This window comes from Octodon degus, unplaced genomic scaffold, assembly GCF_000260255.1.
Source record: "Octodon degus isolate 3935 unplaced genomic scaffold, OctDeg1.0 scaffold00001, whole genome shotgun sequence".
Lineage (NCBI taxonomy): Eukaryota > Metazoa > Chordata > Mammalia > Rodentia > Octodontidae > Octodon > Octodon degus.
In genome coordinates this window covers 650,733-665,509 of record NW_004524577.1, presented here as the reverse complement: position 1 = coordinate 665,509, position 14,777 = coordinate 650,733, and the positions used below count along the sequence as shown (strand labels likewise).

Here is a 14,777-nt window from a genome sequence, read left to right as displayed (position 1 = left end):
TCTTTCTTTCTTTCTTTCTTTCTTTCTTTCTTTCTTTCTTTCTTTCTTTCTTTCTTTCTTTCTTTCTTTCTTTCTTTCTTTCTTTCTTGCTGGTACTGGGGATTAAACTCAGGACCCTGAGCTTGCCAGGCAGGCATTTATTCTACTGAGCTATCTCCCTAGCCCTTAAAATTTTTTAATGTATTTTTTTGGCACAGGGTCTCACTATGCAACTCGGATTTATAGTGATCCTCCTATTTCCAGCCTCCCTAGTGCTGGGATTATAGACATGTGACACCACATGCAGTCTCAGTGACCAGCTCAGCAAGCCCATCACGCCAGTGACTAAGCTATCACACACTGCTAAGCTATCTTGCTGGCCCTGTGCCATTTTTTCTTATCCAGTCATGTTTCAATGGATACTCAGGTTGATTTTGATTCTGTTATTTTAGTATTGTCAAGAGTGCTACAATAAACATGGGTGTGTAGGGGACTGGGGAGATAGTTCAGTAGAAAAAGTGCCTGCCTACAAGTGCAGGGTCCTAAGTTCAATCCCTGGTATCGCAAAAACAAACAAACAAAAAAACAAACAAACCTTAAACATGGGTTTGCTGGTGTCTCTTGGGGGTGTTTTTTGTTTGGTTTGGTACCAGGTTTGAACTCAAGACCTTGCGCTTGCTGGACATGTGCTTATGCCACTGACCTATCTCCCTGTCCCTGCTGATGTTTCAACATATGGATTTCCTTTCCTTTAAAAGTATATTGAGGAGGACTGGAGAGATGGTTTGGTGGCTTAAGTGCCTGCCTGGCAACTGCAAGGTCCTGAATTTGATCCCTGGTACAAATTTGTATATATATATATCACATGCTAATAGTTTTTTAAATTTAATTTTGGAAACTCCATATTTCCCACCATGGCTGTACTAATTTGTATTTTTGTTCTACAGTATGCAAAGGTTCCTTTCTTCACTTTTTAAAAAAAATTTTATGTATTTGGTACAGGGTCTCACTACACAGCTCAGACTCATAGCGATCCTCCTGTCTTACCTCTCCATCACTGGGATTACAGGTGTGCGCCACCACCCACAGTCTTGGTGCCCAGCTAGGTGCGCCCAGGGCAGGGCAGGTGTGGCACGTGGTACTGGGGATCGAACCAGGGTCCTTGCACCACCCTATTTGTTTCTAGTCATTTTAATATTTCCTTTAATTTCACTCATTAGGAGCAATTTTTATTCTACCAACAGTATACCACCCATTTTTTATCAAAGAACACAGGTGACATCTCTCTTTGGTACAACTGACAGCAACAACAGGAGATTTGTTCTCTTAAATAAACTCTATGTGTTTTCCTGAAGAAACCAGGAAAAACAACAATTATTTGTGGTTACCTAAATGTCAACCATTCAGGATTCTCTAAATCCATACCTGTCAGTGTATTCTTTGGGTAGAATAAATGATAACTCAGTGCCAACGTTGCTTTCCAAAGTGGCTGTTGGTACATAATGATGAATCAATTTTGAGATTTCTTCAACATCACAGTGAGGTGCTTTCACCATGACTATGTGGTATCCCACACCTAAGAGAAATTTGTTAAGAGAACAGAAAAAACAATCTTGTACTTCTCACACACTTGTAAGAATATACTTGGCTTTTCATGGTTCTGATGAGCTGAATAGCAGACAGAGCATATTGCAGATCATTTGACTATAATTCTAAGGGGCCAAGTAAACACTCTTAAATAACTTTCTGAGTTTTCATGGGGACTAACAATAATAAGGATTATACAACCAGACAGAGCAGAGGGAGGATAAAAAGCCTCCGTTTTTTGCTTTTCTTCTTATTGATACTGACATCTAAGAAGACAAGGTTAATATTCATTAAACCATTACTTATTTGGTGCATATTATGATCCAGGGAGTTAATAAAGCAGATAAAAATATTTTTCATTTAAATATCTGAGAAAAAAGACCTGGGAAATCTCTGCATAGTATTTTGTATCTTCACTAGGTGCATGAGAAGCTAGGGGTAATTGCTGTAATATTTTCACACTAAAACTATGAGCGTGTGTCTGTCCTTCACATGACAACAGGCCTTTGAGGGTCTGGGGAAGAGCAACAGGGTACGTGGAAATCGTGTAAGGAAAATAAAATTACTGCAAGGCCACTGTGGAAATCAGTGAGCAGATTTCTTAAAGAACTAGGACTTGAGATTCCATTCAATTCAGCTATTCTCTTCCTAGGTATCATCTGAAAAGAATTAAAAACATCATACCACATTGATATATGTGCACCCATATTTATAGCAACACAATTTGTAATAGCTAAACCTTGGAAACAGCCCAAATGTCCATCAACTGAGGAATTGATAAGAATATGAGATTTTTATGTATAATACAATATTACCCAGTGAGACTGTTATCAATAAAGCATACAACTTGAAACCATACTCACAAGTGAAATAGATCACACCCATATGTGTAAACAGTGTATTTTCACACTGGTGTGGGAAATCGTGCGAGTAAATAAAGCACAAAACACACAACTGGGAAGAGCTGGGAGTGAGCTGGGAAGAGACTGTCCAAGAGAAAAGACAAACTGGTGGGGAAAAGGGGAAGGGGAAAGGGGAAAAGAAAACAATGTGCGTAGACAAGATAGTTAAGGCAGCTATACAGCTGGTTTCTCTACTTCACTGAAAAGAAGGGTTTGTGCTACTAGTGCTTGGACAAGACATCATGCCTACATTTTGTACTCTAAAAATCTACCATGAAGACAATAATATACAATGTATTAATTATTGTAACTCTCCTACTAACCTGTTCTGAAATTCTGTTTATTGTTACTCCTTACAGTATTATTAATTTTTTCTTTTAAAATAAGAGCATGAAGTATTTCAAAGCTACTTTTAAACCTTTTATTATTAAAATGATAATAAATCCATTATAGTTAAAATAATAACTGCAAGGACAGAGACCAAGGAGGTACCAGCAGCTGGAGGGCAGCTTAAAGAGAGCTCCACATATGGATAGCAAAATTCTAATCCTACTCCTAAAACATTTGAAGATGGTGATAAGCAGTCTCTAAACAAAGCTATCACATATTCTAGAATTAGCTCTAAAACTGATTCTATTGACTCTATAATAGTGGCCTGCATACTCCCCATATTGTTACACAGATTTAATGAAATTCTGATCAAAATACCATTAGCATACCTCACAGATCTAGAGAAAACATCCCTAAAATTCATTTGGAACCAGGAGACCTAGAATAGTAAAAGCAATATGGGGCAAGGCAGAGGCAGGTGGCATCACAATCCCTGATTTAAAATTATACTACATGCCTGCCTAAGCACAGAGTCTGGGGTTTGATCCCTGACACCACATGCCATGCTGGCCCCAGCCCTGGGGCACACTGAGTGGGACTGAGACTGGGTGTGGTGGTGTGCATCTATAATCCCAGTCCTTGGGAAGTTGAAAACAAGAGGATCACTATGAGTCCGATCTGTGTAGTGAGACCTTGTAGATCCTGTACTAAATAGAAAAGAAAAGTTTGATACCACACACACATACACACACACACACACACACACACACACACACACACACACAAAAGTCCAAATTTTACTACAAAGTTACTTTGATAAAATCAGCAAGGTCCTGGTAGAAAAAAAAATAACCCCCCCAAAAAACAATAAAAACAGACAGACCTGAGGATCAATGAAACAGATTAGAAGATCCAGACACAACTATAAACACACTCAACCACTTTATTTTTGACAAAGAGGCCAAACATGTTCACTTCAAGAAAGAGTCTTTTTACTAAACAGGGCTAGAAAAACTGGCCCTCCACATACTAAAGAATAAAATGAGACCATGTACTAAACTAAAATCAAAATGGATCAAAGACCTAAATATTACAACAGAAACACTAAGTGAACTAGAAGAGAAAGTAGGTAAAACTTTAGAAGACAACAGGAGTAGGCAGAGAGTTCACAAATAAAACCCATACTGCAAGGAAAGTACTTCAAAGAATCAACAACTGAGATCTCAGCTTGTTAAAAAGTTTTTACACATCAAAAGAAATCACCAACACAGTGAAAAGACAACCCACAGAATGGGGAAAATTTTAGCCAGTAGTTCCTCAAACATAGAATTTGTATCTAGAACATGTAGAAAATTGGAAAAAATCAGACCTCTCCTGCCTCAAATTCAAAGACCCAACTCCCAAATAAGCATCTGAGATAAATAACACTTCTCAGATCAAAAACTAGAAATGGCAAATAAATAAGTGAAAAAATGTTCAACATCACTTGTTACTATTTGAGAGAAGCAAATTAAGACAACACTAAGATTTTATCTCAATCCAAAAAGAATGGCTTTCATCAAGAAATCAACCAATAAACCTTTTATTATCAAAATGATAATAAATCCATTATAATTAAAATAATAAACCCAAATGCTGGAGAGGCTGTGGGGAAAAAGGAACCCTTCTCTACTGTTGGTTGGAGTGTAAACTGGTGCAACCACTGTGGAAATCAGTGTGGAGACCGCTGAAAACAACTAGGATCAGAGGCCCCAATAGACCCAGCTATTTTCTTTCAGGGTATCTTCCAGATAGAATTAAAAGCATCATATCACAACATATACATACACACATATTTATAGCAGAACAATTTGTAATAGCTACATCTTGGAAACAATCCAGATGTCCATCAACTAAGGAATGGATAAGAAAGATACGGTCTTTTAATACAATGGAGTACTAGTCGTCCATAAAGAAGAATAAACTGGAAACTTTTATAGGTAAACAGATACAAGTAGAGATCATACTCTTCAATGAAATAAATAAAAATCACATGTGTGAACATCGCATTGTCTCCTTAGTATGACAAACAGTAAATAAGATCCAAAATGTAGCATAGATATTATGAAATGGGAAGAAACTGTTTAAAAGGAAAAAGGAAGTAGGATTGGGGGAAAGGGAAAAGAAGGAATGAGAAAATAAACAAAATACATGACAGGTATACTAACAGTTTTTCTTAGTTAATTGAAAAGGTTTGTGCTGATATCATTTGGAGAATTTTTATGCTATCATTTACTCTGAGTAATTACCCTAAAGACAACAATTTTCTATGCATTAACTATCGGTGTTCTATTATTTTCTCATGAACTATTGTTTTTCTTTCCATAAAATAAAAAATAATTAATAGTGGCTTGACAGAGATAAGGGCATCTACCTACCTCATTAAGGGCACAACTGCATTAATCAAACTTAATCAGAAACATACAGGAGAAACGAGTATGGGCACTGAATAATACAATACACATAAAAGTAGGAAACAATTTTGAAGTTTGAAAAAAACACTCATCTCAAAGGACTTCTAGTTGAATCTTAATGGAAAGAATAGAGAAAAATAGTGAAGTTCTGGGTATCTAAAAATACACTGGAAATTATATTATGAATATATTATTAAGGCATCAATAGCCTAAGGACCAGTCAAAAGGAGAGATACCATATAAGCGCTTGAGGAACATGGGAGAGCCGCAGCACTTGAGGGACCCCTTGACCATGATGGCGATGCGGTCCCCCAGCACGTCTGCTTCGTCCATGTAGTGGGTGGTCAGCAGGATGGTGCGGCCCTGCTTATAGCTCTGGAGGAGATCCCAGGTGGCCCTCCTGGAGGCTGGGTCCATGCCCGATGTTGGCTCATCCATTATCACCACCTAACAACCAGAAGAACAATTCTATGACCATGAGGACACTGATCATGTGTTACCCGCCACAGGCTTTATCTTGTTTTCCCTTTTCAGTCCCTTGTCAACTAAGCAGAGAGAATGAATTTAGACAACTGAATCAGGAATTCCAGACTCATTCTAAACTTGTGGCCATTTCATCCCAATGAGGTTGAATCTCACCTATTCTGGGTATTTTTTTGAGACAGGGTCTTATTCCATAGTTCAGGGTGGCCTTGAGCTCACTACGTAGTCCAGACTGGCCTCAAACTCTGGGCGATTCTTTCGCCTCAGCCTCCCAAGTGCTGGGATTACAGACATGTAGTCCCATGCCCAGCCCCATCTGGCTTCAATGTTGGAAGTCACACTTAATGAGTGTTGGATCCATGCAAGCCTTCAGTTCGTGTGAGCTGGCTGTGTTCAGGCAGGCTACAGCACACAGCAGGCTCCATTTTTAGCTTGTGTACTTACCTGGGAGCCCCCGATCAGTGCGATAATGATGGCGAGTTTGCGCTTCATTCCTCCACTCAGTGACTTTGAAAATGCAGTCTGTTTTTCTAGCAGCTTGAAAGCTGATAGCATGTGCCCAATTTCCTTCCAGCAGCTCTTGTAAGGCACTCCTTTGATCTAGAAAGAGGAGCCAGAGTTTTACATGATACCTCCAGCTTTATTCTTGGAAACATTTTACACCAACTTTAACAAATTTTGCAATGGTTTATTCCCTTTGATTCTTTTTATATTTAAAGAAGATTTCACTAAGATACATCTTTGGACCTTACTACAATAAAGGTATTAACAGTTGGTAATCTACCTGGAGTATGTGGTAAGACTGGGGAAAAGGAAGATATCTCTGGCTCACCACGCAAAAAAAATAAAGGTGCTCTGATACTGTCAAGTAATCAAACAACAGGTTCTGCTGGGGACATATGCCAAAGGATTTCCTGATTTGGTCCATATCCTGTGAGATATCATAGCCATTGACATAGGCCTTTCCACTGGTAGGAGGATAGAGACCTAGAATTGAGCAGGAAATAAAATAAAAATGGCTATTGTCAGGGAACATGAGGACAACTTCCTCGCTAATACTTCAGATTTGCAGTCTATATGTGGATTACTCATTAGCATTAGAAGTATGTCATGCTGAAGAAAGTTCCAGAAAATATCTAGTGCTATTTTTAAGATAATGATATTAGATATAGTTCATTTCGTATTTTTGTTTAACTGAATATTCTAGTTTTCAGTGAGTATGGATGAGTGCAAAACAATAAAAACATGAGATGCAATGTGAGGACAGCCAGCATTATCCCAGTCATTTGAAAGCATTCATGATTATTTCATAATCTGTGCACTGCCTCAGACTGAAGCTCTTCAAACGAAAGTCCAGACCTGAGGTAACTGCTTCAGTTTAAAGGGGAAATATCACTAAAAGCCTGATAAATTAGAAATCTTTTTTTCCCTTTAAAGTCAGGGCCTCACTTTCGTTGCCTGGGCTGATTTTGAACTGGGGGGGCACAGGCAGTCCTGTGGCCTCACCCTCTCAAGTAGCCAGGCTCTGTGCATCAGCCACATACCCTGCTTATTAGTCAAACATCCCAAGAGGATATGTGTGTTTACTGAGGCGAGAGCAAGCCTATGTCCTAAGCTACTCCTATTGTTCTGGAGTCTTGCCTGTTTTTACATTTGCTCTGCAGTTTGATACATATACTTTATGAATTATTGTCTTCTTGTTGTATTAGTCTTTTATCAATATAATGCCTCCTTCCTCAAAATAATAGTTTTAAAATTTTACAATTATTTGCAAATTTAAAAGGAAAATGGCTCATTATATGCATCACTGTAATGACTGTACTCAATACATGAGAGGATACACAAAAATATTATTATTCTAGCTACAGTTTCTGGGTGAGAACAACTCTTGAAGATAACAATGTGCAATGTATTAATTGTTGAAAATGTCCTATTAATCAGCTTGGAAAGTGTCTCATTGATATTTGTTTCTCAATAAAATAAAATAAAAAAAGAACAACTCTTGAACGGCGCTGAACACCAACCTGAGAGAATGGATAGTGTTGTGGATTTGCCTGCCCCATTGGGTCCTAGAAGAACAGTGATCTGCCCCTTATATAAGTTCAAGGACAAATCCCTTAGAGCTATTTTGACAGTGTTATTCTCTTCGAATATCTGTGGGAGGAAACACAAATGCTCACTACGTACATTTGCCATAATGGTTTTGGAAGAACAACACACATATGGGCCATCTGTAGAAGAACCGAGACCATCTCATCAGTCTTCCCAGGAAAGAAAGTGTGAAAGGATGAAACTGAAAAGAAAAGCTTGTGAAGGCACAACAGGAGCTGTAGGCGTCACAGTAGGTCCACAGATATCCCCAGTAATTTTACCCATTCCTGTTTTGTTTCAATTACCATCTTGAGGCCAATAATGCCACAAATATTCTGTAATGACTTTATTTTGATTTGTAGAAATGCCAAATGTTCACCTGAAATTTCTTATGTATAGACTAGACTTCTGTTTAGGATGCAAAAAGTTGGAGAAAACAAAATTTTCACTCTAGCAACCAGGAGAAGATCAGTAATTTATGAAATCATAACTTTTCTCAAGTTCATCAGGTAAATAAGGTTTCCAAGCAACCAAACAAGCCTAAAATTTAAGAACTGACAGATAGCTTCAAGGAAGTAGATTCATGAATATGATTTGCTTACCTGGAGCAGAAGATGTTATAAAGCTTCTAAGAAGATTGTGGTGAAATCTTTGGTATAAATTAGGTGAACATACTTCAGTAAAAGTAATATGTAACAGGAAGACCTAGGACATAAGGCCATGTCCTTAAGGATGAAGGCACATGTTCACTTCAATGCAACCCACTGATGACAGCGAATAAAGACAGGTACCTTTCGTCACCGAAAATAAAATGCTGTTTTTACTCTGGATGGTGATAGATGTTTCCTTTCTATGTATCTACACTGTCTTTTTTCTCTATGTTTAAGCATCAGGCTTGTATACCTGTATGTGAAAGCTCTTACCTAGAGGAATGTCTAGACTTCCCAGGTCCCAAATGGAACTCCTGTCTAAACCCTCACTTGTAAACTAATCAACCAACTACCTGTACAGACCTTGAATCCTCCTCTACTGTCTTCAGTGTTCCTAAATTGCTCTGTTAGCTATCATTTCTTTAAGCCACAAACCCAATACCCACATCGGTTTCCTCCTTTTCCCTCAGTTACATGTCAACTCATAGCAAGTCTCTTCAGTTTTAACTCCATAATATATTTTTAATCTGTATCTCCAGTTATTACCCTAGTCTATTCTGCTAGGTTTAGTTGAACTATAATCAAGCCTCCAACTTGTCTTTTTTCTTTCAGTCATACTCCTTACAGAAGACAAAGGAGTCTTTTTAAAATATAAATGGGATCATGCCTCTTTCCTTTGTAAAGGCATATAACGATTACTTGAAGTTTAAGAATGAACTCCCAACTTTCCAATAGCCAAGGTCACCTGTGTGATTTATGTTATGACTGTCACTCTTTTTTTTTTTTTTAATGTACCTAGTACAGGGTCTACAGGGTCTCATTACACCGATTGGACTCGTAGTGATCCTCCTGTTTTCAGCTTCCCAAGCACTGGGATTACAGGTGCCCATCACTATGCCCAATCTCAATCAACGTCTCAGCATGCTCCAAGGGGCAGGGCCAGCATAGCATGCCGGAGATTGAACCCCGGCTGCTGCGCTCTGCCTAAGCAGGTGCTTTAGTCCGCTGAGCTATCAGGCCAGCTCTTTTTCTTTTTCTTTCTTTTTTTTTTTTTTTTTTTGAGACAGGGTCACACTATATAGTTCAGGCTGGTCCTAAACTCATTTTGTAGCCCAGGTTGGCCTTGAACTCAGCAATCTTCCTGCCTCAGCCTTCAGAGTGCTGGGATTAGAAGTGTGCCACCACACCTGGTGAAAATGTTTTTTCTCTTAAGTCAGCCACTGATTTAGTGAGTTTACTGCATCCTGCAGAATGGCACTTCATTCCCATCAATTCTTCTCTTTGAGCAGTCACTTCAAATATGCCTTGATCCAGACATTTCATTTTTCCCTTGGTGTTGACAGCATCGGATATACGTGATAGACCAGTGAATCTCATGGTCGTAATTTCACCACTATGCCTTCTTTGCTGCAAAGCCAGGACCCTGGTATGACATGACACTTTGTCAGATCCCATCTGAGTGGACCAAATCCTCCATCTTAGGATGCAGGCATAGGGCTGGCTGTGTGGAACAGGCTAGGATTCATAAGCAGGGGAGGCAAAAATATCCCTGTAATACATTTGAATCCAAGATGAAGCCCCTCTCAGGATGAAGAGGGTGCAGTGAACTCATCTGGTTACCAAGGGACTGGCTTCTCTCCTTAAGGATACTTACCACTGGGCTTTGGTGCTTTAAGGTCATTTCTGGTGAGTGCTAACATGATTTACAAAGACCTTCACCCCGTTCTCATTCTCATGGTTCCATTACATGTCTCTCATAGAATTCCTTGCCCCGTCTTCTTGTATTTCTCCTTTTAGGCCTCCAAATTAATTGTCCAGGACAACTACCATTGCCTTTGAGGTGTGTAGTGTTGGGTCACTTTATACAAAGTAGATGAGCAAAGTTTATGATCTGAAGATTTGTCCTCTGAGAAGAGCCCCTGCCCTAGTTTTTTAAGACTATCTCTGTGTCATGATTGTAGCTGCCAGTAATGTCTGGCTTTCATTTATCTAACAAGCTGAGCTACCTGTGAGTTAAAATCAAGCCTCTTCCTTCTCCATGAGTTGGTTAAGATAGATTCCCCACTTGCCATACCCAAGGGAGCTGAGGGAGAAGCACTCCCACAACCTTGGCCATGACATGAGAACCTGGACTCCCTGCTCACATGGATTGCTCAGGTACATCCATTCTGTTCAGTCACTAAGGCCTTTCCATAGTGGGCTGCTGCTGTCCTATGGACTTGGGGGGTCCAATGGAATTCAGCTCCTGATGGTCAGGCCTGGACACATGGCTACTTGGTGTCCCATAATTAGTTGCTTCATCTTGGTTACCAAGGGTCCATAGCATGTCAGTGATTAATTCTGAAGATAGTCTTTGCTTCAGGGGCTGATGGAATAGCCTTGATCCAGAACTCTAGAGGACTTCATTGTTATTCTCCTATTGAGGCTTAAGCATGCAATCAACATGATATGCTTATTTTCCCAGCATGACACAAATACCCAGGTATAACAATACCCAAGCACCAGGACCTTCTTGCTCCACAGCCTGGATCTACTGCAAAGCCTTTCCTGATTGGTTCTCCACTCAAAGTGTGAAGCCTTAGTGTCACTTGAGATAGGGGTCAGATCAGCATTCCAACATATAGACTATGTCACTTTCAAAGCTCAAAGCAGTCTGCCAGGCATTATTATTTCTTTTTCCTGGTGAGAGGTATAAAATACAATCATTTGTCCTTGAGTCTAGAAGGACATCCTAGGCTAGAATGATGTTTCACAAGATAAACAGCCTGTCCAGGTTCTTTCAAGATTATATTAAGACAGAAACAGGAAATTTTTATATCCCGGGACAAGTTTGTTCATCTCAAAGGAATAAAAATAATTGTTGGTACTTATTTCTGATAGAGATGGAAACAATTTTTCCCCCAAATCAGTGGTCCTGTATCATGTCCTTCAACTGTGTTAATGTCCTACTAAAGCCCCATCTGAAACAGTAATTGCAAATGAGTCTGAGTCTGTAATAGATCCACCTGGTCTTCAAAATCCATCTGGATAGATTTTTTTATGTATGCACAAGCACCAGAGCAGTGATTTGAAAGAACTGTTTATTGTCTTTAAAGGTATCACTGATCTCTGCCATTTCCTGCAGAATGAGATAATTCTTTGTGATTTACCACCTTGGGCAGTGTAGACAGGCAGTTTCAAAAGATTCCACTTGGCCTTTCATAGTTAGCAGGTCCTCCTCAGAGGCCAAGAAGTCAATTCAGAGGCTATAGCAACTACCACGTTTTTTCCAATCATATATTGGACAACTGTATAAATGCCCACCAGGTGGATCCAGGCCTAATCGACACATATTTCTGCTTTAACAAAGAGACTAGGAGGTTGGGGAAGCAGCTGGGCTGGAGACTGACCACACATTTGGGGCTAGAGTATGGCCAGTCCCCAAAACATGGTGCGTCAGGCATGTGAACAAGTTGTTGGGACTAGAGCAAAGCCAGTCCTGGGGACATGTGCTGCTAGGGACAGATGGTGTAAACAAGTTGATCTCTAGCTTAGTGCCATATCAACATGTATCCAGCCTTGCTGTTTGTCATGGTTTGGGGTTTTTGCCAGGGGAACAATACAATACAGACACATTTTGTAAGATTATTTTATAATCAATCAACTAAAGAATCATACACAAAGAGTGCAGGAACTCTGTCCACACACTAAAGACAAAGGAATCCAGCTGAGGCCTGGATCCTGATAGTTGTGTCCTGCATAAGTCCAGCTAAAGACTTAGAGCTCATAACAATGCTTCCCACAAGTCAAACTGAAGGCCTAGAGCTCATCACAATGTCTCACGAAGGCCCTCTTCACAGATCTGTGCTGGAAAGATCCAAGAGTCAGTGGAGGAAGCTAGAAAGTCTGTGCCAGCGGGATGAAGATGTGTGCTAGCAGGCTGAGGGATCTGCACTGGAATCAGGAAGCAACACTCATGGTGAACACCAGAGTTCCCCCACAAGTACCACAGCTGCCCTCAGCAACAGTGAGGTCCTGAGCTCCTCCAGCGATGAGGAATACCAAGTTCCAATGTGACAAGCTTCTCCACAAGGCTAGGCAGTGTACCATCTTCTCCTCTAGAGCCAGGAAGTGATGCTCAAGATGAGGACCAGAGCTCCCCCAAAATGAAATCACAGCCATTCTCAGCAACAATGAAGGTCCTGAGCTCCTCTAGTGACAAGAACAGCCAAGTCAGAGGGCTGGCCTAATAGCTCAGTGGATTAAAGTGCCTGTTTACGCAGAGCACAGTGGCCGGGGTTCGATCCCCAGAGTGCCATGCAGGTCCCGCCTGTGGGGCACACTGAGATGGCAATTGAGACTGAGCGTGGTGGCGTGCACCTGTTATCCCAGCACTTGGGAGGCTGAAAACAGGAGAATGTAGTGAAACCCTGTAGACTCTGTCCTAAATACAGAAAAAAAAAAAAAAAAAAAAAAAAGAACAGCCAAGTTCATCAGGAAAGCCAGCATGACAAGGTCCTCCAGCAGAATAGCCCAGGAGAACCAGCAGCCTCCAACAGCTCCAACAGCTTCCCTAACAGCCTCTCTCTTCTTCTCCAGTTCTGCCCCTTATGCTGCTGGCAACAATCCTCAGGTGGGCCTCCCACACCCAGCACCACACTAGTTCAGCTGGATATAACAAGTTGACCACCAACTAGCAATCCACCACAGTGTTCCTCCCTATTACAGCACAGATAGCTCTAAAAATATTTTGCTTTCCATGTTTTCAGCAAAATACTGAGCCTGTGCACTTTTGGCCCTGTTGAGTGCTTCCTCCCTTTTTACCGTATATAAGTAAAGACGCAGACCATGCTTGGTCATCCCGGTCTGTCAAAGAGGTTGCATCTCACCCAGCCCCATCTTTCCTTTTATTATGTGCCTTGTTTTTTCTTAACCTCCTATAACCCCCTCTCAGGACTCCACTGGCTGCACTGCTCATGGCAGGATCACACCCCTGAGAGATGGTTACTCAAGCAAATAGCTTCTCTTCACAAAAAGCCTAGGGTAATCATCATCCATGTTGCTGTGGTGTTTCAGGATGCTTCTTCCATTTAGCAATCAATCCCTTCTTCTGTCAATAGATTTAAGCTCTGAAAACCAGAAACTAGGGGGGAAACCACAAATATGTATTAGGTGCCTGTCCTCAGGTGCCTGATGAACCATTAATCCTTTATTCTGGTTGGCTTGAGCAGTACCCTCATTGGCTGTCCATCTACTTTGCATCAAGGAAACTATGTTTTGCCAATCATCCCTTATGGATCAAGGACCCCACTCCATACTTAGCATTTGTTAGAAAAGCTGTTCATGCCTTTCCCACCATCTGGGCTCCATTACTTTGGATTCATATTAACTCTTGACTATCCCCTAGGAAATGGCAGCCTCACAATAATGGCTGTTCATTCCCATCAGAAGTGACCAATCTAAGCCCATGATTAGAACTAAATGCCTTTTGATTTAAAAGCAATCATGTGACTTCTGAAGTTTTTGATTGTGCCCCGTTCCAAGGCACAAACTCCTGGACGTGTGGGTGACACGGGTCATCTTGGAGGCTGTCTACCACATGGAGTAACACAACTCAGGTTCTTTTCGCAATGGTTAGAAGTATGTATGGGTTGTCTGGTGAGGCAGAGGCCACTGAAATGTATTTAAAATGAAGGGAGGGAGAAATACTACTTCCTAATGGGGAGGAGTGGTCCCTTTATGTAGGCTGAGGATTCAAGAGAAAATAGGCTTTTGACGCCTAGATTTCTCCCGCTCTATCTCAGTACTAGTCTTTCCCAGCCAATGTCCTGCAATGGTATAAAAGGTCTGTTTTTAGGGATCCTTATGCTTATGACGAAGTTTATGACTTTGTTCTTAAGATGTTTTGTCTACTTTTTCACTATTGAGAATGAAAACAATCTAGTTAAACACTTCCTGAAAGGCTTATTAGATACTGCCTTTGGCCTTTGATGGTCAGTCATATCTGGTCTTTCATTGTTTCCAGTCTATCACTTTTCACTTTTTTTGTTTGTTTGTTTGTTTTTGGCGGAACCTGGGATTGAACTCAGACCCTTGTGCTTGCCAGGGAAGTGCTTATTCCACTGAGCCATCTCCCTGGCCCATGAGCCATCTCCCTGGCCCCACTTTTCACTATTAAAAACCATTCATTTTCATGATTGTTACAATTACTGTATTAATTCCCAATACGTTACTCATCTTTCTGTTACTATGGCAAGCAGCTCAGAAAAGCCAACTTAAAGGAGAAAAGTCTATTCTGGCTCACAGCTTTGGAGGTTTCAGGC

General features: G+C 40.5%; 1 protein-coding gene across 1 annotated transcript in view; it reads right to left on the bottom strand.

The window, feature by feature from the left end:
* LOC101576393 (ATP-binding cassette sub-family A member 3-like) overlaps positions 1 to 14,777 on the bottom strand; it is a 144,299-nt gene that overhangs the window by 81,805 nt on the left and 47,717 nt on the right. The window contains exons 11-15 of the mRNA XM_004623112.2: positions 7,759 to 7,888; positions 6,567 to 6,721; positions 6,179 to 6,334; positions 5,488 to 5,698; positions 1,405 to 1,555 (exon numbers count right to left, since the gene is read on the bottom strand). Coding sequence (XP_004623169.1) covers positions 1,405 to 1,555; positions 5,488 to 5,698; positions 6,179 to 6,334; positions 6,567 to 6,721; positions 7,759 to 7,888 — 803 coding nt within the window. The remainder of the gene's footprint in view (positions 1 to 1,404; positions 1,556 to 5,487; positions 5,699 to 6,178; positions 6,335 to 6,566; positions 6,722 to 7,758; positions 7,889 to 14,777) is intronic.